This window comes from Sapajus apella, unplaced genomic scaffold (genome assembly GCF_009761245.1).
Source record: "Sapajus apella isolate SASKATOON/1434 unplaced genomic scaffold, GSC_monkey_1.0 scaffold7, whole genome shotgun sequence".
Lineage (NCBI taxonomy): Eukaryota > Metazoa > Chordata > Mammalia > Primates > Cebidae > Sapajus > Sapajus apella.
This window is the reverse complement of record NW_022436947.1, coordinates 17,986,930-18,008,493: the sequence shown is the minus strand read 5'-3', so window position 1 is coordinate 18,008,493 and position 21,564 is coordinate 17,986,930. Positions and strand designations below refer to the sequence as shown.

The following is a 21,564-nucleotide window of genomic DNA, read 5'->3' as shown; positions in this document are numbered from 1 at the left end:
ACTCATCATTAAGGAGGATACTTTTACCCCTTGTCTCCTGTCTTGATTCTGTAACTGCGTAATTATCGCTGCATCCCATAAAAGCAAGAGTGGATATGTTTTGATTTTTGTTCTCTATGTTAATCTTTAAGGAAGTACTTGTGAAAAAAAAAAAAAACAGCACAGCACTTGGTACTCATTAAATGCACAAGAAATTGATGTTGATGAGGTGTGTGCATTTTGTTGTCACTACTCAAAACATCAGTATATGAACAAGGAAAGCAAACAGAATTGGGAATGAGTGAAAATTAGTGGGACTGAATGTCTGTTCCCATTTCACCCTGGTGGCTGGAATTCTTGGCTCTAAGAAAGGACTCTGATCCAGCCCATCTCATCTCCCATGGCTGTTTTCCCCTCAGTTTCTTCTACCCCAAAGGACAGTAACCATCTAGCCAGGTAGATGGTAGCTCTTTCTTCCTAGAACCAGGTGGTGCTTTGGGGCACAGTCAAATAGAATAACTCTGAGCCAGATAGAAATAAAAGTTCTAGAGAAATCAACAACTTTTCTTTTTATCTTACCTAGTGATTTTCAACATTTAAACTCACATAATAACAACAACAAAAGGTCAGACACTAGCACAGTTTCTTTGGTAGCCTCACATTCATTGTTCTAAAATGTAGTCTAAATACCAAATAAATTCTCATATAGTCATCCACTTTATAACTACGGAGAAACAATGGGAGATTTGAAAAACAGTTGTCTTTACTTTTTTTCTAAAAGCAGTAACACAAGAATAAATTTGGAAATCTGAAAAACAAAGAAGATATACAGAAATAATAAAAACATTGTTAACATATTTTAGTATTTTTGAAGTTGTAAAATATGTAGAACTTTATAGAAATATAGATTTGCAGCTGGGCGCAGTGGCTCAAGCTTGTAATCCCAGCACTTTGGGAGGCCAAGGTGGGCAGATCATGAGGTCAGGAGATCAAGATCATCCTGGTCAACATGGCAAAACCCAGACTCTACTAAAAATACAAAAAATTAGCTGGGTGTGGTGGCACACACCTGTAGTCCCAGCTACTCAGGAGGCTGAGGCAGGAGAATCGCTTGAATCTGGGAGGCAGAGGTTGCAGTGAGCCAAAATCATGCCACTGGACTCCAGCCTGGGGTCTATATAGGTTTATTTTATATAGATAGATGATAGATAGATGATAGATAGATAGATAGATAGATAGATAGATAGATTATAGGTAGATAGACAGAGATTTGCAATTTTTGCTCTATTTAAATCATACTTCATACTTTGTCATTTAAAAAATATAACTAATAAAATATTTCATGCCATATCTATACACTTGATCTTGGCCAAAAGGCCAAGAAACAATCATGCCATATCTATGCATGAATTTATGTACTTTAGAGTATTTCTTTTTCTATTTTAAGATGGCTCCTAATGATAAGGGGTCATCAAAACTCTACATTTCTAAGGTTTTCTATAATTTTTTTTGAGCTTATGAAAAGTTACTAATCTCCCTAGGCCCTGATATTATCTTTAGCAACTTGAGGATAATTTTTATCTACCTTGGAAAGATCCAAAGATTAGCTTACATATTTATGCAATTAGAAAATGACAACTGATAATTAAAGATGTTAGAAAATTTGCAGAATGTGATGAATGGAAAATGCTTTATCACATCTATGAGGCTCTATTGAAAACTGCTCCTTTTTGAAAAATGTTGTCTCCAGTTGGAAAATAAAGTAAAGAGAAAACAGCTGATTTCCCATTAACATTAGAATTGAATTACAGGATGACCTACGTTATTCTGTACAACTTAACGAAACCTAGAAATGCTGCTTGGATTAGGTTTAGACCCATGTCCTCCAGCCTAATTTCACTTTTCATCATCTGTGGCTTATATCTTGAAAACAGTCTGCCGAACTCTCCCCAACCACTGGAGAAAATTCTGCAAAATGTATTTGACTGAAGATGGGCTTTTCAGAATTTTTGCCTGGAGGAATAGTTTCTTTAGAAAAATGAAAGCCTGAAAAAGCTAAACTTCATTTCATTTAATAGTACGGAAATATATAAACAACCACATGGGACTATGCCTCTGTAATCATAACCTTTACCCTTATACCTAGAGTGAATATTTTGAACAAATAAAGAAATATATGGCATACTCTAAGGGTTTTCTTTTGCTGGGATGTTCCTTTTCTCATATCCTGCAAGTGAAGAGACTTCAAACATATGTCTAAAACAAATACAGATTTCTTGTATCATGAACTATGCTAAGAGATGTAATCCTCATGAAATCCTTTTCTTCTACCCAACACTGTTTGCTGTCTACCAAATGCCAGGTGCTCTCCAAGCTACTGGGGACACAGTGGTGAATGAGATTGACCTGGTCCAGGCTCTCATAAAGTTTATGTTGAAGTGGAGCACACAGTCAATAAACAGATAAACATATAACAAAAATAGGAAATAAAACGGAATAATGCAATAAAAAGTTATTAGGGGAAAAGGAAATTTTATATAATGTCATAAGAGAAGGTAACATTTTAGATGAAATCTAAATAGCAAGAAGGAGCCAGTCATGTGAATAACCAGGAAACAACACTCCAGACAGGGGAAATGGCAAGTACAAAGCCCTTGAGTTAAAAATGAGTTTGTCACACTTGTGGAGAGAGAGGGGGCCACTGTGGCTGTGGGTAGTGAGTTGAGTGTGACATGAAAGAAGTCGCCAGTAGGGATCAGATCATACGTAACTTTGTAGCCAGTCCAAAAGGATTTGGATTTTATTACAAATGCAATAAGGACTAATTGGAACATAGTAAGTTAGTAATGTGACATGACTAATTAGTAATTGACATAAAACAGATTGGCTCCTGGATGCATTCTCAGGATTAAAGGTGACAAGAGTGGAAACAGTGTGTGATGTTCAGGATGTGGTGGCAGAGTTCCAAGATGTTCCCCAAATTCCTGCCTCCTGGTGTACATGCCTTGTACAATCTCCTTCTCTTCTGTGTGGGCAGAATCTATGAATATGTTGATGATCACCTAATATGTTGATGTCAACCTAATCACTCTTGTGATTAGGTTGCTCCGTGAAAAAAGCAAAGGGATTTTAGTTAGGTAATCAAAGTCCCTGTCAATTGAATTTGAGTTAATCAAAAGCAGGAACTATCCTGGGCAGGCCTAACTTAACCAGCTGAACCCTTAAAAGAGAGTTTCCTCCTGGCCTGAGGAAGATATCCTGTTGTCAGAGGAAGGGGCCCTGTAGCAAGGGCCTGAGGGCAGCCTCTAGAAGCTGAGAAAGACCCCATGCCAACAGCCAGCAAGAAACGACCCTTCAGTAATTAAACTACAAGGAATTAAATTATAACAACAACTTCAATGATCTTGGACGAATACCCTGAGCCCTATCTAGGTTACAAACTTAGTTGCCACCCTGCTTTCAGCCTGGTACTATCCTGAGCAAGAACCCAGCTAACCTTTGCCTGGACTATTAAAAAAATTTTTTTTTAATTTTTAATTTGTGTAGGTACATAATTGGTGTATATATTGATGGGGTATATGAGATGTTTTGATACAGGCATTCAATGTGTAATAATCATGTCATGGAATTAGGGTTCTCCGTCCCCTCAAGCATTTATCCTTTATGTTACAAACAATCCAATTATACTCTTTTAGTTACTTTAAAATGTACAATTAAATTATTATTAAGTATAGTCACTCTGTCATCCTATCAAATACTAGGTCTTATTCATTCTTTCTATTAACTTTGTACCCATTAACCATCCCCGACATTCAGCCCACACCCCTATTATCCTTCCCGGTCTCTGGTAGCCATTCTTCTACTCTCTATCTCCATGAGTTCAATTGTTTTGATTTTAGATCCCACCAATAAGTGAGAACATGTGATGTTGTCTTTCTGTGCCTGGTTTATTTCACTTAACATACTGACTTCCAGTTCCATTTATGTTGTTGCAAGTGACAGGATCTCTTTTTTATGGCAAAACACTGTTCTATTGTATACGTGTACCAAATTTTCTTTAACCGTCCATCTGTTGATGGACACTTAGGTTGCATCCAAATCATGGCTATTATTAATATATACAGTCTTGCAACAAACATGGGAGTGCACATATAGCTTCCAAAAACTGATTTTCTTTCTTTTGGGGATATATACCCCATAGCGGAATTGCTGAATCACATGGTGGCTTTATTTTAGTTTTTGAGGAACTTTCAAACTGTTCTCCATAGTGGTTGTACTAATAATTTACATTCCTACCAATCAGTGTGTGATGGTTTCCTTTCCTCTACATCCCCACCAGCATTTGTTATTGAGTGTCTTTTGGATAAAAGCCATTTTACCTGGGGTGAGATGATACCTCATTGTAGTTTTGATTTACATTTCTCTGATGATCAATGATGTTGAATGTCTTTTCATATGCTTGTTTGAAATTTGCATGTCTTCTTTTGAGAAATATATATTCAAATATTTTGCCCATTTTTAATGGGATTATTAGATTTTTCCATGTAGAATTGTTTGAGCTCATTATATATTCTGGTTATTAATACTTTGTTAGATGGGAAATTTGCAAATATTTGCTCTCATTTCATGGATTTTCTATTCACATTGTTGGTTGTTTCCTTTGCTGTTTAGAAGCTTATTAACTCGATGTGATGCTGTTTGTCCATTTTTGGTTGGTTGCCTGGGCTTGTGGGGTATTATGCAAGAAATTTTTGCTCAGACCCACGTACTAGAGAGTTTACCTAATATTTTCTTATGGCAGTTTCATAGTCTGAGGTCTTTGGTTTAAGTGTTTAATTCATTTGATTTCATTTTTGTGTATGGCATCAGATGGGGGTCTAGTTTTATTCTTCTGCATATGGATATCCAGTGTTTCCAACACCATTTACAGAAAAGACTGTCTTTTCCCCAGTGTATGTTCTTGGCACCTTTTTTGAAAATGAGTTCACTGTAGGTGTGTGGATTTATTTCTGAATTCTCTGTTCAGTTCCATTAGTCTGTGTGTCTGTTTTTGTGCCAGCACCATGCTTCTTGATTACTTGATTACTATTGTTTAATTTCCACGTGCTTTTATAGCTCTGTAATATAATTAGAAGTCATGTAATGTGATTCTTACAGTTTCCATCCTTTTGCTAAAGATAGCTTTGGCTATTCTGGTTCTTTTGTGGTTCCATATAAATTTTAAGATTATTCTTTTCCATTTCTGTGAAAAATGTCATTGATATTTTCATAAGGATTGCACTGAATCTGTAGATTGCTTCCAGTAGTATGAACATTTTAACAATATTCATTCTTCTTATCCATTAACATGGAATATCTCCTTTTCAGTTTCTTTCATCAATGTTTTATAGCTTTTATTACAGAGACCTATCACTTCTCTGCTTAATTCTTAGGTACTTAGTTTTATTTGTAGCTATCATAAATGGAGTTACTTTTTTCATTTCTTTTTCCGATTATTCACTGTTGACATATACAAATGCTACTGATTTTTGTTTGTTGATTTTATATCCCGTAACTTTACTGAATTTATCAGTTCTAATAGTTGAATTTATCAGTTCTAATAGTTGTTTGGTGGAGTCTTTTTTTTTTTTTTTTTTTTTTTTTGAGACAGAGTTTCGCTCTTGTTACCCAGGCTGGAGTGCAATGGCGCGATCTCGGCTCACCGCAACCTCCGCCTCCTGGGTTCAGGCAATTCTCCTGCCTCAGCCTCCTGAGTAGCTGGGATTACAGGCACGCACCACCATGCCTGGCTAATTTTTTGTATTTTTTAGTAGAGACGGGGTTTCACTGTGTTGACCAGGATGGTCTCGATCTCTCGACCTCGTGATCCACCGGCCTCGGCCTCCCAAAGTGCTGGGATTACAGGCTTGAGCCACCGCGCCCGGCCTGGTGGAGTCTTTATTCTTTTCCAAATGTAAGATCATATCATCTACAAACAAGGATACTTTGACTTCTTCCTTTTTGATTTGGGTGCATTTTTAACTTTCGTCTGATTGCTCTAGCTAGAACTTCTAGTACTATGTTGAAGAACAGTGTTGAAAGTGGGCATCCTTTTCATGCTCCAGATCTTAGAGGAAAACCTTTCGGTTTTTTAACCATTCAGTATAGTACTAGCTGTGGGTCTGTCGTCTGTTGTATACAGATTCTTCTTCTTTTTTTTAATGTTAAGGTATTTTCCTTCCTTATCCATTTTTGAGGGTTTTATTGTGAAGGGATGTTGAATTTTATGAAATGCTTTTTCAGCATAAATTGAAATGATATCATTTTGTTATGATGTATTATTACATGAATTTATTTGCATATATTGACACATCTTTGCATCCCAGGGATAAATGCTATTTGGTCATGATGAATGATCTTTTTAATGTATTTGTTGAATTCATTTTGTTAGTATTTTGTTGAGGATTTTTTCATCAATATTCATAAGGGATATTTCTCTGTACTTTGCTTTTTGTGATGTGTCTTTGTTTGGTTTTGGTACCAAGGTAATACTGGACTCACAGAGTTTGGAAGTATTTCCTCCTGTATTTTTTGGAACAGTTTGAGTAGGATTGATATTATTTCTCCTTTAAATATTTACAAGATTTCAGCAGTGAAGCCATTGGGTCCCAGGCCTTTCTTTACTAGAAGACTTTTATTATGGCTTCAATCTCATTACTTGTTATTAGTTGGTTCAGGTTTTGGATTTCCTCATGGTTCAGTCATGGTAGGTTGTGCGTGTTTAGGAATTTGTCCATTTCTTCTAGGTTTTCTAATTTATTGGCATATAACTGCTCATAGTAGCTACTAATGATCCTTTGAATTTCTGCAATATCAGCTGTAATGACTCCTTTTCCATCTCTTATTTGACATATTTGGAACTTTTGTTTTCTTAATTAGTCTACCTAAATATTTGCCAATTTTAACTTTTTAAAAAAAAAAACCAACTCTTTGTTTTCATTGATTTTTTGGTATTGTTTTCTTTATTTCAATTTAACTTAATTCTACTCTGATCTTATATTTTCTTCTACTAACTTTGGGTTTGGTTTGCTCTTGCTTTTCTTGTTCTCTAAGATGCATCATTAGGTTGTTTATCTGAAGTTTTTCTTTTTTTTCTGATGTAGGCACTTAGAGCTACAAATTTCCCTCTTGGTACTGTTTAGCTGTATCCCACAGATTTTGGTATGTTGCATTTCCATTAACATTTGTTTCAAAACATATTTCAATTTCCCTCTGAATTTTTTTATTGATCCACTGGTCATTCAGGAGCATACTGTTTAATTTCCACATGCTTTTATAGTTTCCAAAATTCCTTTTGTATTGATTTTTAGTTTTGTTCTATTGTGGTTAGAAAGGATGTTTGATATTATTTCAATTTTTGAATGTTTTAAGACTTGTTTTGTGACCTGACACTTGGTCTCTCCTTGAGAATGGTCCACGTGCTGAGGAAAAGAATGTGTATACTGCAGCCATTTGATGAAATGTTCTGTAAATATCTATTAGATTCATGTGGTCTATAGTGTAGATTAAGTCCAATTTTTTTTGTTGATTTTCTGTCTGGAAGATCTATCTAATGCTGAAGGTGAGGTGTTGAAGTCTTTAGCTATTATTGTATTGAGGTCTCTCTCTCTCTCTCTAGTTCTAATAATATCTGCTTTATATATCTGGGAGCTCCCATGTTGGTTGCATATATATTTATGACTGTTATATCCTCTTGCTGGATTGACCCCTTTATCATTATATTGTGTAACCTTCTTAGTCTCTTTTTATACTTTTTGTCATGAAATCTATTTTGTCTGATATACGTATAGTGACTTCTACTCCTTTTTGGTTTCCATTGGTGTGGAATATCTTCTTCTATCTCTTTATTTTCAGTCAACTTGTGTTCTTATGGGGTAAGTGGGTTTCTTGCAGGCAACTGTCCGATAGATCTTGTTTTTATATCATGTAACCACTCTTTGGATTGGAGAATTTAGTCCATTTACATTCAATGTTACTATTAATAAGTAAGGACATATTCTTGCTTTGTCGTTGTTTTCTGGTTGTTTTGTGGTCTTTTCTTTCCTTTATCTTTACTTCCTTCACTAAAAGGAAGTTTTTAGTAGTGGAGGTGACTTTCTCTAGCGATATGATTTAGTTTCTTACTTTTTATTTTGTGTGTATAGGGTGAGGCTTGGTGTTCTAATGTACTGTGGCTCAGCTAGCACTCAAACCACAAGACACAGTCCTTCCCACTCTCTCTCTCATTTCTAGAGGCAGTGAAAGCTCATCCTGTGTCCACTGCCACCACAGATCCATGGGGAGCATTGACAGACTACCACTGATATTCTCTTAAGGTTCCAGAACTCTTCAGTCAGCTTGTGTGAGTTCTGCCTGGCCTGGGCCTCACCTTTCAGTGCAGTGGGCCCCCCTCCTTCCCAGGACACATCCATAAATGCCATCCAAGAGCCAAGTCAAGGAATCAGAGACCTTAAGAACCTGCTTGGTACTCTATACCCCTGTGGCCAAGCTGGTACCTAAAGTGTAAGCCAAAGGCCCCTCTCCTCTCCTCAAACAGTAGGAAGGAGTCTTTTTTGGAGCTTCAATCTGTGCAACCTGGAGTTAAGGGAGAGGTGATGTCAGCACTCCCTTAGCTGCCCTGTCTGGTGTCCCAGTAGAATACATTCCCCCCACACTAGTCCTCTGGCTCTGGACCCTTCAGTACTATGAGTTGTAGCTTTTGTGGCCTGGAATTCCTTTCAGGTTTATTTATGGCCCCAGAACACTTTAGCCCGCAGTGGCAAGGGTTGTCAGAAGTCAAGTTCCAACGGCTGGGAAGGGCACTTCTCGGGCTGGGGCTGGTTTAAATGCTCCCTCGGCATGTGAATGTTGGCTGAGTTTGGTCCAGTTTTTCTTTCTGCTATAACAGGGCAGCACTGATTTCAATGCCGCACAATTGCTGTGCTCCTCCTCTCCCCACAGCATGAGAATGCTCTGTGCAACATGCTGCCACTGCCAGGGAATAAGAGAGGGGCAGCATCTATGATTTTAGACTGTTTTTTCTACCTTTTTAGTGCCTCTTTCAATTATATGAAATTAAAATGTTCTACTGTGAGTGCTCACCTGATTTTTGGTTCTTTTGAAGGTGTTTCTTGTATATAGATAGATGTTAAATTGGTGTCTTTGCATGGGGTACTATCCAAGGAGCCTTCTATTCCATTATCTTGCTCTGCCCCTTTCTGCCTGAGCTGTTGACCCACAAAAATAATGAGATAAATATGTGCTATTTTATGCCAATAGGTTGATTGCCATTTGTAAGGCAGCAGTAGAAGAGAAATACACAGGGAAACTTTGTAGAAGACAGAGTTCCTTGGAAGTAGGGTAATGTGGAGTAGATTTTAGTTTACATGTGAAGCTGAAAAGAAGGCAATAGATTTTAGAGATATTTGGAATCAAACACAGAAAATGGAGAAAAGATATCATATATTGAAATGGTGGAGTCTGAGGGGAAGGTCAGGTTGGCAAGAGGGCAGGAGAGAGGTGGCAGACCAAGCATGCTGTTTTGAGGTGTGCTGATTTGAGATGTCTCTCAGTTTTTGAAGTGGCATGTTGGAATGCAGCTAGATAAATAAGTCTGAAATTCAGAGGAGAGGGCAGGGATAGAGATATGAAATTGGTAGTTATCAGCATATAGGTGGTATTATAAACATGGAAATGGGTATGATAATTTAAGGAGTAATGGAGATTTAGAAGAGAAGCTGGAAATGCACCTTGGGGCACTACAAGTTTTAGAAGGTAGGTAGAAATGTAGGAATGAGCAGATGAGCTAAGCACTTTTAATTCTATCAGAAATCCTAGGCTGAGTGCAATGGCTCACACCTGTAATCCCAGCACTTTGGGAGGCCAAGGTGGGTGGATCACCTGAGGTCAGGAGTTTGAGACCAGCCTGACCAACAAGGAGAAACCTTGTCTCTACTAAATTAGCCGGGCATTGTGCACATTCCTTTAATCCCAGCTACTCAGGAGGCTGAGGGAGGAGAATCACTTGAACTGGGGAGCTAAAATCACACCATTGCACTCCAGCCTGGACAACAAGAGCAAAATTCCATCTCAAAAAAAAAAAAAAAAAATCATGTGAAGAAAGCATTAAATTTTTATTTTACACAGGAAGAAACTGAGTCTTAGGGGACTAAGTGGATTGCTTAAAGTCAGATTGTGTAGTCAAACTGGATTTTTAACCCAGGACGAGTTTAAAATATAACCTCTGTTCATTAAACCACCATATCCTCAATTTCAACTGCCATGTGAATATAGAAAATGCCATATATATTACAAAACATCCACAGGCTGGAGCATAAACTTTATGTTTTCATGGCATTTTTAAACAACTGTAGAAATGATTGCCCCATAACACGAAGATGTGCTTTGACCTAAAGCACATTTATGCATCAAGGTTGACTCTTAGGAAGAGTCATTGTCACTGCATGTAACTTATATGCAACTTATGCCCCACTGCAAAACAATGAATAACTTTAATACCCATGAAATACCCAGAACATGGCTTCAAAAGAATGAATGTAGTCTTGGAAATTTATAGCCTTGGAACAGATTTTGGGCATTAAAGGTCACAGTATGCTAGTGTCCACACCAATTATAGACCATTTGACTAATGACAGTTTTGATTATCTCTGAGATAATGCTACTTTTTCATTTTGTATGTGTGTTCTTCCAGAGGATTTTTTTCAAGATATTAACTATTCATCATTCATGACCCAGGCTGAGATTTTTAACAGCAATGGCAAAAGCAGAAGCAATGGCAAAACAACAGCAAACATTATTGACAAGTGTCTATGTGCCAGACCCTCTGCTAGAGCCACATGGCATTATGGCATTTAATTATTTCAATAATGTTGTAAGTTCTAGTATCATCCCCATTTTACAGATGAGGAAATTGATAGTCACAGAAGTTAAGCTAATATATGGCGGGCTTGAAATCTGAACTGAGGTCTAAGTCTGCCATGTCCAAATTTCTCGCATAGTATTTACTGGAAGAATTATTACTGAGAAATATATATTTCTCATTTCTACAGTGAAAAATCATAGTAATCTTTGAAAGTGCTTATTGCTAGGTAGTTGTCCCTCACATGTGAAGAGGAGTGGTTCTAGGAACCCCCACAGTTGCCACAATCCAGAAATACTCAACTCCTGGGATCGGCCCAGTATAATCCCCATGTATATATATGAAAAGTTGGCTCTCTGTATCCACGGATTCCAAAGCCCTAAAATACTGTATTTTTGGTCTGTGTTTGGTTGCAGATGGGGAACCTGTGGATATGGAGAGCCAACAGCTTTATTGAAACAAATCTTCATATGAGCAAACCCATGCAGTTCAAACCTGTGTTGTTCAAGGGTCAACTCTAACTGGTTTATCTTCTTCCTCTTTAATTAGTGATGTAAAACACAGTTAGCAACAGTGACTGCGTTAATCATTGATAATACAACTTTCTTCCAACTTGCTTTTTCTACCTATAGATTTCACAGCTGATACCTATAAACGAAAAAATATACTTTGGTAATCAGCAAGCTGTGAAATTTTATTTGTGATAATCTTCCTTTCTTGATTCAATAGATCTTTTGTGTGTATGTTTAACCAATAGCTATTGTATTTGTTTGATGAGATTGATGCATCAAAACCACTCTACTATGAAAGTAGTAATTGTCTCTAATAATATTTCCCTTCATAGATTTGTTTTTATATTAAAAGATAGTTATTTAAATTATTCCCAAGAATAATTAGTACTTCATTATATCTTAATACAGTTCATCTCAAACGATGTTTATTGATCACTGGTATGATTTGGATGTTTATTTGCGTCAAATGTCGTTAAAATGTGATCACCAGTGTTTAAAGTGGAAACTAGTGAGAGGTGTGTGGGTCATGGGGGTGGATCCTTCATGAATGGATTGGCACCCTTTCTGTGGTAGAATTCACAGGAGATCTGTTTGCTAAAAAGACATTGCTTTCTTGTCATGTGATTCCCTTTTTCGTCTGCTATAACTGGAAGCTTCCTGAGGCCCTCACCAGAAGCTGAGCAGATGTTGGCATCATGCTTGTACAGCCCCAAGAACCATAAGCCAAAATACACCTCTTTTCTTTATAAATTACCCAGTCTCAGTTGTTCCTTTATAGTAGCACAAAACAGATTAACGAAATCACCTACTTGTGTCCTTTATGGGCTAAAAGAAGAATAAGACAAGAATTCATTCAACCATTACAAGCTAGTAATTGTCAAGGGTGATGGTGTAATCCTCAATGTGCATGTGTGGATAAGACAAGCTTATGGAAGTGTAAACATAGGTTATGATTTTAAAAAGAGATAAAAATGGTGGTTAAGAAATAACAGAACAGAGTTTCAAATGGTATTGAATTCATAAAAATAGAGAAAGATGGTGGCAGAGTTGGCTGGTGTAGGGTCCCCCAGTTCCCTCTGCTTCCTTTCTGAGTCCTGACTGAAAATTAGAGTGCTTTGACTTTTGCGTGACCCAGAAATCTGCAGGTTTTTTCCTGGCAGTCTTGAACCCAAAATGGGGACTTCAACATTCCCAGGCACTGATAAAAGTATCTAGGTTTGCTAGAAAGAAACTGGCCCTGGCCCCAAGCCAGATTCCTTAAACTCTATGCTCTGACTCCCTTGCAGTGGACACACCCAGGTAGAACATTCCTTTTCTCTCATTGTTCCTCTAGAGGATTGCACTCTGTAAGTTTCACTAATACATGCTTTGTACCAATCACCCTGGTATTTCATCCTTCTTTCTTTGGAATCACAATGAGCACCATCTCAGGACTGTTTGGGGCACTTCCTTGTAGAAGTTCCCCTGCTGTGGTTTTGGGGCAACTACAGCGATGAGTTCAATGGGACAAAATGGCTGATTTTTCAAGAACCAAAGTAGGAAGTAATAGCTTAATTACAGGATAGTATTTATTAACAGTAGTGTTAGAAAATATTAGTCGGTGACTGGAAGAGTGTATCAGTGGAGCAAAAAGGGATAACAATCAGGTAGAGAGCATTAAGCAAATAGGATTTTCCTTATGGAAAAATGTAATGAATTTGTATAATTAAAACAAGAGGTAATAGAACAGAGACTATTTCCAGAATGCCCTGTTGCAAGGATTTATTAAAGCTAATGGTGAATTAACAATAGAGGAGCTAAGAAATTTAAGAATTTAGGTGCCACGGCTACTACCAGATTCTAAGCATAAGAATGTCAGAAATATTTCATACTTTATAAACATCAGCCATCATCCTACATGCCTCTCTTCTATCACTGTACAATCGCTGACTCATCATCCATTTTGAAAATGGTCTTCTGGCTTTCAAAGTACCATATACTTCTGATTCCTCTCCTACATCAATTAACTTTGCTCATCCTCTTCCTTGTCTATCCATGTCTCAATCCTTTTAAGATGTTTTCATATGTGACCATTTTCATGCTCAAAAATTCAATATTTGCCTATATAGATACTCAAATTTATAACTAACTCAAATAAGGCATTTGCAAATGATTGCTGAAGGTCACTTTGTGGATAGGTTCACACCAGGCATTTCAATGTATCCAAATTCAAACTTAATGATGTCTCCTGGGAACCTGAGCTTTCCCATGTCTTCTCAAGAAGTTCATGTCATCACTATCTCTCTGACCTTATGGGCAAAAGTCCCCAGAGTTGCCCTAAGCCCTCCTTTACCCTTAAATCCTCATAACTAATTATTCACACCCTTCTGATTTTGCAGTGTCTTGAGTCCAAATCCTCCTATCACTTCACAACTAGCCTAGTTCTGCCTTTCATTGTCGGCACTTTGATCACAGACTCCTAATTGGTTTTCTGTCTCCAGACTCCTATGGTGCCAATCTGCATACTGTAAACGATGCAAAACATGCATAGACTATGTCACTCCTCCCTAAAATACCCATTGCAGACTTTTTGGTACTTTGATTTAATGAACTATTTTCATTCCTTTTATCCATAAATGTGGCATTTACCTCTTTTAAGATTATTCCAAGTCATATGGACACATTTTCTGTAGTAACCAAGGTATGTGGCAAACAGGTACAGCCCTTTTTTAGGACACCCTTCTGTGATGTTTCCAGGAAGGTAAATTTTAAGGAGGCAGCCTTTGGTTTTGGTCTTCAATCTGCTAAGCCGAACCTCAACTTTCTCAACTCCAGTAGTTATGATAACCAACATTTATTTATTTTATTTTGAGACAGGTTCTCACTCTGTCACCTGGGCTGGAGTGCAGTGGTGCAATCTCAGCTTATTGCAACTTTCATCTCCTGGGCTCAAGCCATCCTCCCACCTAAGCCTCCCAAGTAGCTAGGACTACAGGTATACATCACCATACTGGCGAACTTTTGCATGTTTTGTAGATACAGGGTTTTTCTATGTTGTCCAGGCTCAAATTGAACTTCTGAACTTAAGCCATCTACCCACCTTGGCCTCCCAAAGTGCTGGGATTATAAGTGTGAGCCACTGCACCTGGCCAACCAACATTTATTGAGCCCATGCTTTGTGCTAGGCACTAAGTGCTACTTATTTTATGCAAAACTCAAAACAGTCCTCTATGAGAGATATCATATTATTTTCCTCATTTGTTTGGAAGGGCAACAGGCTTTGAGAGCTTAATAATTGTCCAAAGTCACCCAGCTGGTGAATGAAAAAACTGGGATTTGAACACAGACATTTCAACTCCTGAGCATATGCTTTTAATCATTGACTATATACCACCTTCATAGAAAGGATGTAGGATATAGGTACACTATAATGTATGTAAATTATCTGGCATGAGCTCAATACGTCTCTCTACCTTCTCACCTATAGGTCAAAAAACAAATGTTTCTAGGTTTTTACATTTTAGTGGTTTTTTTCTCATATGTATGTTTTGTCTAGACAACCAGATGAATATTCTTCCTGACAGGTTTTATTTCTTGCATTCTACAATACAATGCAAAACCGTGCATTGCACATTGCCAATTCTCAAGAAATGTTTGTTAATTGAATAAATGAATGGAAGTCTGTTTTTATTTGTATTGAATAACTTTTAGCTTTCTCAGAATTCATTGTTTTTGTTTCCTTTATGTAAAAAAATACAAAATACATTGAAAATATTATCACATATACACATTACATACAAAGAGATTGTATGTAAAACATTACATGTATATCAAAAGAATAAAAATATAAGACTTCAAAATATGTTACATGATTGCTTCCTCTAAGTTTATTTGTAAGATGACACCTTCCTCTAAATGTCAGTGATATGAAGCCATTAACTCTGAAGTTTTATGCATCCTTTGGAGCTGGGAGGGATCCAAATGAAATTGTTCAAAAGGATCATTGGTATTCCTCTAAAAGATGACATTATTGTAGTGGATATGTAGATAAAGAGCTATTTCTCTGCAGCTCCAAACATTTGAAAAAGTACACACACACACACATACACACATGAATTTTAAGCTTCTATAATATTTTCCAATGAAATTTAATACATTCATTTTTTTTATTGCCTTGAGATGCTACTATGTTTTGTAGGGCCAACATCTAAGCAAAATTTCAATGAATATCTCACTTGTTTAAACCTAGAAACATTTGTTTTTTGACCTATAGGTGAGAAGGTAGAGAGACGTATTGAGCTCATGCCAGATAATTTACATACATTATAGTGTATTATATTTTTTCATATAAGGTTATTTTCCCTTCTATTCCAGTATTTTATATCATAAAAGGACTCTTTGAATTTTTTTCAGTTTGCATATAATTCCTAAAGACAAGACAACATTTTGGAGAAAAGCATCATTATGTTTCAAAGTATATTTTAAGCACTCTCTAAATTTAAAGGAGTTTTTGACCAAATCTCCATGATTAGGAGAAACAGAAGATTAGACAACTAGTGAAAATAGCTAAAACATTTTGCTCAAAATGCTATAATACTCTTAATCTGTCATTACAAATGGATTAGTGCATTCAATAAGTAAAAGTTAAAACAAACTTTGGTTGATATATTCTGGAAGATCATAAGACCAAATAACCTCAATATGAATTATTTTGACTGTATCAAATAATTTCATGGGAATGATGGAAACCAGCAGTTCTCTAATATCAACCAAGATGAAGCATAAGAATTTGGTCTAGATGTTAGAAAAAGAAATTCACAGAGGGGAACTGCAATGTGGAATTTCTTCCCTTGGAGAATTCATGAGAAATGTTATAAGTCATTTTCAAAAAGAGATCAAGTACATTTCCTGTCTTGAATTAGAGGATTCATTGGATAAACACTTTCTGGTACTGCGAATTTCAGAAGTCTCTTATTTATAAACCAAAAGTCTTTTAAAGGTTTCTTTCTAACTCAGTAATTGGAGTATATATGATGGATGTGTATTCGTAGAAACAATATTCGTAGAGGTCTGTGTAATATTGACCCTAAACTTCCATACCAGTGTTCCTTGAACACAAACACCCATTCTTTCTAGAATGGAGATTGACATTCTTTGAGTCATGGATTTCTTAGAGAATCTATTCAGGCACAACATTTTGCAAATAATTTCGGAAAATTCACAACGTCTATGAATCTACTTTTCAGAGAGTAGTTTTCCTGTCTCTGAGCTCTATTTTTTCTGTGAACCCACTTCCTGTTCCTAGGCTTTCTCAATCCTGCCCATCTTCTTAGAATTCTGATTATTATCTGTTCTTTTAGTGGAACCAGTCTGAGCGCTCATATGACACCATGGACTTTCATACTATTGTTTCAATGATACTTACATAGCGCAAAATATTTTTACATAGTTTACTTCATTTAATTCTCACAATAAACCTATAAACTGTGACTATTTTACATATGAAAAAAATTAAGTCTTGGGAGAATCATGTACCTTTTTGTTGTTGTTAAATTCTCAATGTGGCTGGGTGCAGTGGCTCATGCCTATAATCCCAGCACTTTGGGAGGATAAGGCGGGTAAATTGTTTGAGGCCAGGAGTTTGAGACCAGCCTGGCCAGCATGGCAAAATCCCATGTCTTCTAAAAATTAGCGAGGCATCCCAAAATTAGCTGGGATCATCTAAAATCCCAGCTACCAGGGAGGCTGAGGCACGACAATTGCTTGTACCCAGGAGGTGAAATTGCAGTGAGCTGAGATTGCACCAGTGTCCTCCAGCCTGGGTGACAGGGTGAGACTCTGTCTCAAAAAAATAAATAAGTCAAGTAACTCACAATGTAAGTACCTGCTAATTGAGGATTTTTTAACCCAAGTGCTCTACCTGTTGTGTCCACAGATTCTCCATTTTTGCATTGAATTATCATCATAGTTGCAAACATATTGAGTCATATATCTGTTTGTAGACTATTACTGACATTTATTGTAATTGTTCAATCTTTCAACTCTTTTTTGAATTTCAAAGCCAAGACTTCTGTAATTAATAACTCTGTTCACCATTCATTATTTAAGTTCAAATATTGGTCCCCAAACTCTACACAAATTGTCCCAACAAAATAATTCCTTTCACTTTAGTTAACTACCATTTGTGGTATTGTTTTCAATGAAAAACGTTTCTCCTGTTTGTTTAGAGTGGTCAGCCAAGAGTTATATCCTCTGAGCTGACTTGTGAAATCTGTTGGCACAAGTTAATTCACTATGCCCTGAATATTTAACTCTCAGTACAAAGGAAGGTCTGTAGACCTATAGATTTCCTGAAGGGAAACAAAGGAGAGTTAAAATGACATCTCTGTACTTGAATCCTCTGAATCAGGTAAGAATAATTTTTATAATTTGTGTGCTCCCCATATATTAAAACACCAATCCAATAAGGTTACTTACGTATTGAAATGCTCAGCAAAGATCAGGTTGGTGGAGGTACCAGTGATTGTTGTCAGTCCACCAATAGTAGAAGAGTAAGCAATGCACAAACACATAAGTTTACATATCATGTGGTCCTTCTTTGTTCGATATTTGGTTCCCATGCCCGAGTTCTGTTCAACAGCAACAAAAAAGTACCATGAGAACTGCCCTAGATTTGTTATGGACTGAATGTTTGTGTCCCACCACCCCCACCAATTCATATGTTGAAACTCTAACTCCTGATGTGGTGGTATTTGGCGATGGGGCCTTTGGAAGGTACTTAAGGCTAGTTAAGGTCATGAGGATGTGGCCCTGGTCTGATGGGATTGTGTCCTTATAAGAGGATTTCTCTCTCTGCCTCTCTCTGCCATGGAGAAAGCTACAAGAAGGTGGCTGTCCACAATGCCAGGAGAGGCTTCACCAGACACTGACCCTGGCAGACCCTGATCCAGTCTCCAGATCTGTGAGAAATAAATTTTTGTTGTTTCAGCCACTTAGTCTGTGGTGTTTTTTTATGATGATGTGAGCTGACTAATATAGCATTTATCTTTCCATCAATAGAGATGTAGCAATAAATGTATCTAAACTGAAACCACTGAAATATTTTTAAAAACCAAATTTCATTCATTTCCTCATCCTTCTTTCTTGTCCTGTACCAAGCTCTTCCCTCATATATTCCCTTCTTGCCACTGCTCCCAAAGCCTTTCATTATTTTTCTGTTGATACTGGTACATAGTCAATACATCCCTAAACTTCTTTTGGAAGCATTTCCCCACCTACGCATGTTAATGGATGGTTCCCAGAGGATATAACTCCTAAAATTGAATGTTTCCAATCCCATATACCTCAGCATTGAGAGATAAAGTAGGTGTCCTCTTTGCCCCCTACTCTCTCGTCCAGAACATTGATCCTCTATTCACACAAAAATAAATCCATTTTTCTTTAAGGATCATATAACTTGGATATCTCTTTTCCTCACCATCCCTTTGACCATTATACTCCAATCTCCTGGTCACCCACTGCTGTCATTTAAGATAACATTTACACTCAGCACATAATCATCTTCCTTACTCCAAATCTTGTCAATGACTGAATGACTATACTATGTTCATGAATAGCCCTTCAAATATCCTGGTCTCACTGATTTTTTTATTTCATTTCCAACAATTTTCAGTTCTGCTCCACCTCAGTCACCCCCTCCTGTAGTTACACTTTGGACAGTGGTACATCCTGAAATGGTTTCACTTGGGGAATCACTAGCCAAATGTAAGTGTTTTGTTTAAGAGATGATTTTCTAGGGTGTAAGCCAGAAGCAAGTTTATTCTTTCTCTCACCCATGACCCTGTAAACACACTTTGTTGGTTTGATTCTTCCTATTCCTGTGGTGAAATTCAAAGAAGAACCAATAACTTTTCTGGTCACTTCAATTAATTAATAGTTTTTCAGTTATGTTTAGTCAGAATAACAGCTTTATTTCAGCAGTTGAAATAAACAGTGCCCTATTTAATAAGAAGAATCCCAAATTTTAAAGTTAGGCATTCTCTTAACCCCTAGATCAGGCCTGCTTGAAAGCTCATAGTGGGAAGGAGGTTTATGAATTTGGCTTTCTCTCTCTCCTACTTCCAATTCTTCTCACCACTTGCTACACTCAGTTTCTAAATTTTCAACATTTGGAATGTCAAGGGAAGAACAGGATCAGCGAGGAGTGGTAAGGATTAGGAGAGGTCTTATTTGACTGTGTATTAATTTTAAAAATGGCATTAGTACTTTCCAGGCATGGTGAGTGTTTGAAATGACTCCATCTGGTGAGCAAGTTTATGAGATTTTATGAGACTCCCATACCCAAATAAGAACATCAGATTGTTGTTGTTTCTATGGAGGTAATGCACATCTTCTGCCTGCTGTCGTATGACATACTCATGGTGTCTGCATGTAATAGCCAACCTCGTTTCTTTATGTTCAGATCCACTTATGATGTCAAAAATCCCTGTTGGAAGAAGTTGCCTTTTAAATGATCCCAAATGACACTCCTTCCACATGTTTCCTACATATGGTCCAAGGGAAACAGGCACCTCTGCCCTGTTCTCAGTGAAAGTGCAGTTGAAACTTGATTAAGGTAAGGAAATTCAGCCATGACTTTTTACTTTCTAGTTTTTCAAGAATGTGTCAACCAATAATCCACTGACCTTTTCTAAGTCTAGGGTGGTAGATATCAAGTTCTCTAAGTAGTAGTTTCTTAATATCTATCTCACCTTGCTAAGTAGGAGACTCTTCCCTTCTTCTGTCTGTGATGTTACAAGTGGCAGGGGGTGGGGGCACTGGGGAAATACTCCAACTTCCTCCATAAGCAGACTATCTCTCGGGCTTCTCATTTTTAATACTAAGTTTAAGAGTCTAAAACTGGTTTTTGATCACCTCACTTGCAAGTCCTGTAGAAATGAAATGCAAAAAATACCTAAAGTGTGTGCTTGATATTATAGTTACTCAGGTTTAGAAAGAGTATCATTTTACCATCCCAGTAAACAAAAAATTGGTACAGTTCTCACAGTTTCTTCTTCCAATGCTGCTGTTGAATTAATTCTATCTCTATAGCCCTTCAACTCCATTGGCAAATCTAGGTCAGTGAGGTACATAGCTATGCCTAGTTACACTCCTCTCCTTTCTTTACTTCTATCCTTATTCAGTTTAGATTCCATGGTAAACTATTTCAACAAATTTTCTTAAAACTCCAAACTCTCTTTCTTGTCTTTTCTTGAATGGTGGTTATTTATAAAACTTCCAACTGATTTATAAACCCAACCATTGTCTCTCTCCATGTCATGTCTGCCCCTGAGTAGCCAGCCACTGTTGCTAAAAATTGCATGCACAGTAGAGCAGATAGGATTATTCATGATCACAAATATCCAGTGCTGTATGATGTTGCTCCTCTACCCTACTGGGTTTACATAACTCTACTGTGTTTATATAAGTCTGCTGGGTTTACATAACTCTACCTGTTTCCAAAAGAAAATATAAAAACTTTATTATCTTTACACGTCCCTCTTAATGCTCCTTCTCAGTCTTTGCAAGTAGCTGTGCCTCTTACTTCACAGAGAAAATAGAAGCCAGCAGACAATGGCATCACTGTGAAATGTAGAAACCTACTTGCATTTGCCACATCTTCGCATTATATAATTGATAGAGTCAATGTTTCTCCTCCAACTTCTTGTTTCTGGACCCCAGTCTCTCAGGTTTTCTCAGAAACCTTCCACTACAGAATACCAAAATTTTCATTAACATTTAATCATTTTTGAGTCATCTTTACAGAAGAAAAACAAGAAAGACTTCTTAACCTTCCTCTCAAGTAAACTATTGCCCTAACTTATCTCTATTTTCACAGCCAAACTACGCGAAAGAGTTGTTTACATTCACTGACCCCATTTTCTTAAACACTTCCATCTGGCTTGTCTCCTCATTCTACCCACAATGCACTTCCTGTGATTATCAGTAATCTCCTCAGTGCTAAGTTCAATAGGAACTTTTCAATCTCAACTTTGTAGACCCCTTAGAAAGCATCTAAAAGAGTTTATCTCTTCTTTTAACTGAAAAAACTCTGGTTTGAGTTTCTACAATATCTCACTCTTCTGGTTTTTCTATCTCTGCCCCTGTTTTCTTTTTTTTGCCAGTTTTTTTTTTTTTTTTTTTTTTTTTTTTTTGTTG

The 21,564-nt window shown here is 37.0% G+C and overlaps 1 protein-coding gene across 2 annotated transcripts in view; it reads right to left on the bottom strand.

The window, feature by feature from the left end:
- The window catches only part of SLC13A1 (solute carrier family 13 member 1), a 99,671-nt gene that overhangs the window by 22,897 nt on the left and 55,210 nt on the right, over positions 1-21,564 (bottom strand). For both annotated transcript variants that reach the window (XM_032276125.1, XM_032276126.1), the window contains exon 7: positions 17,845-17,996. In XM_032276125.1, the coding sequence (XP_032132016.1) occupies positions 17,845-17,996 (152 nt within the window). The remainder of the gene's footprint in view (positions 1-17,844; positions 17,997-21,564) is intronic.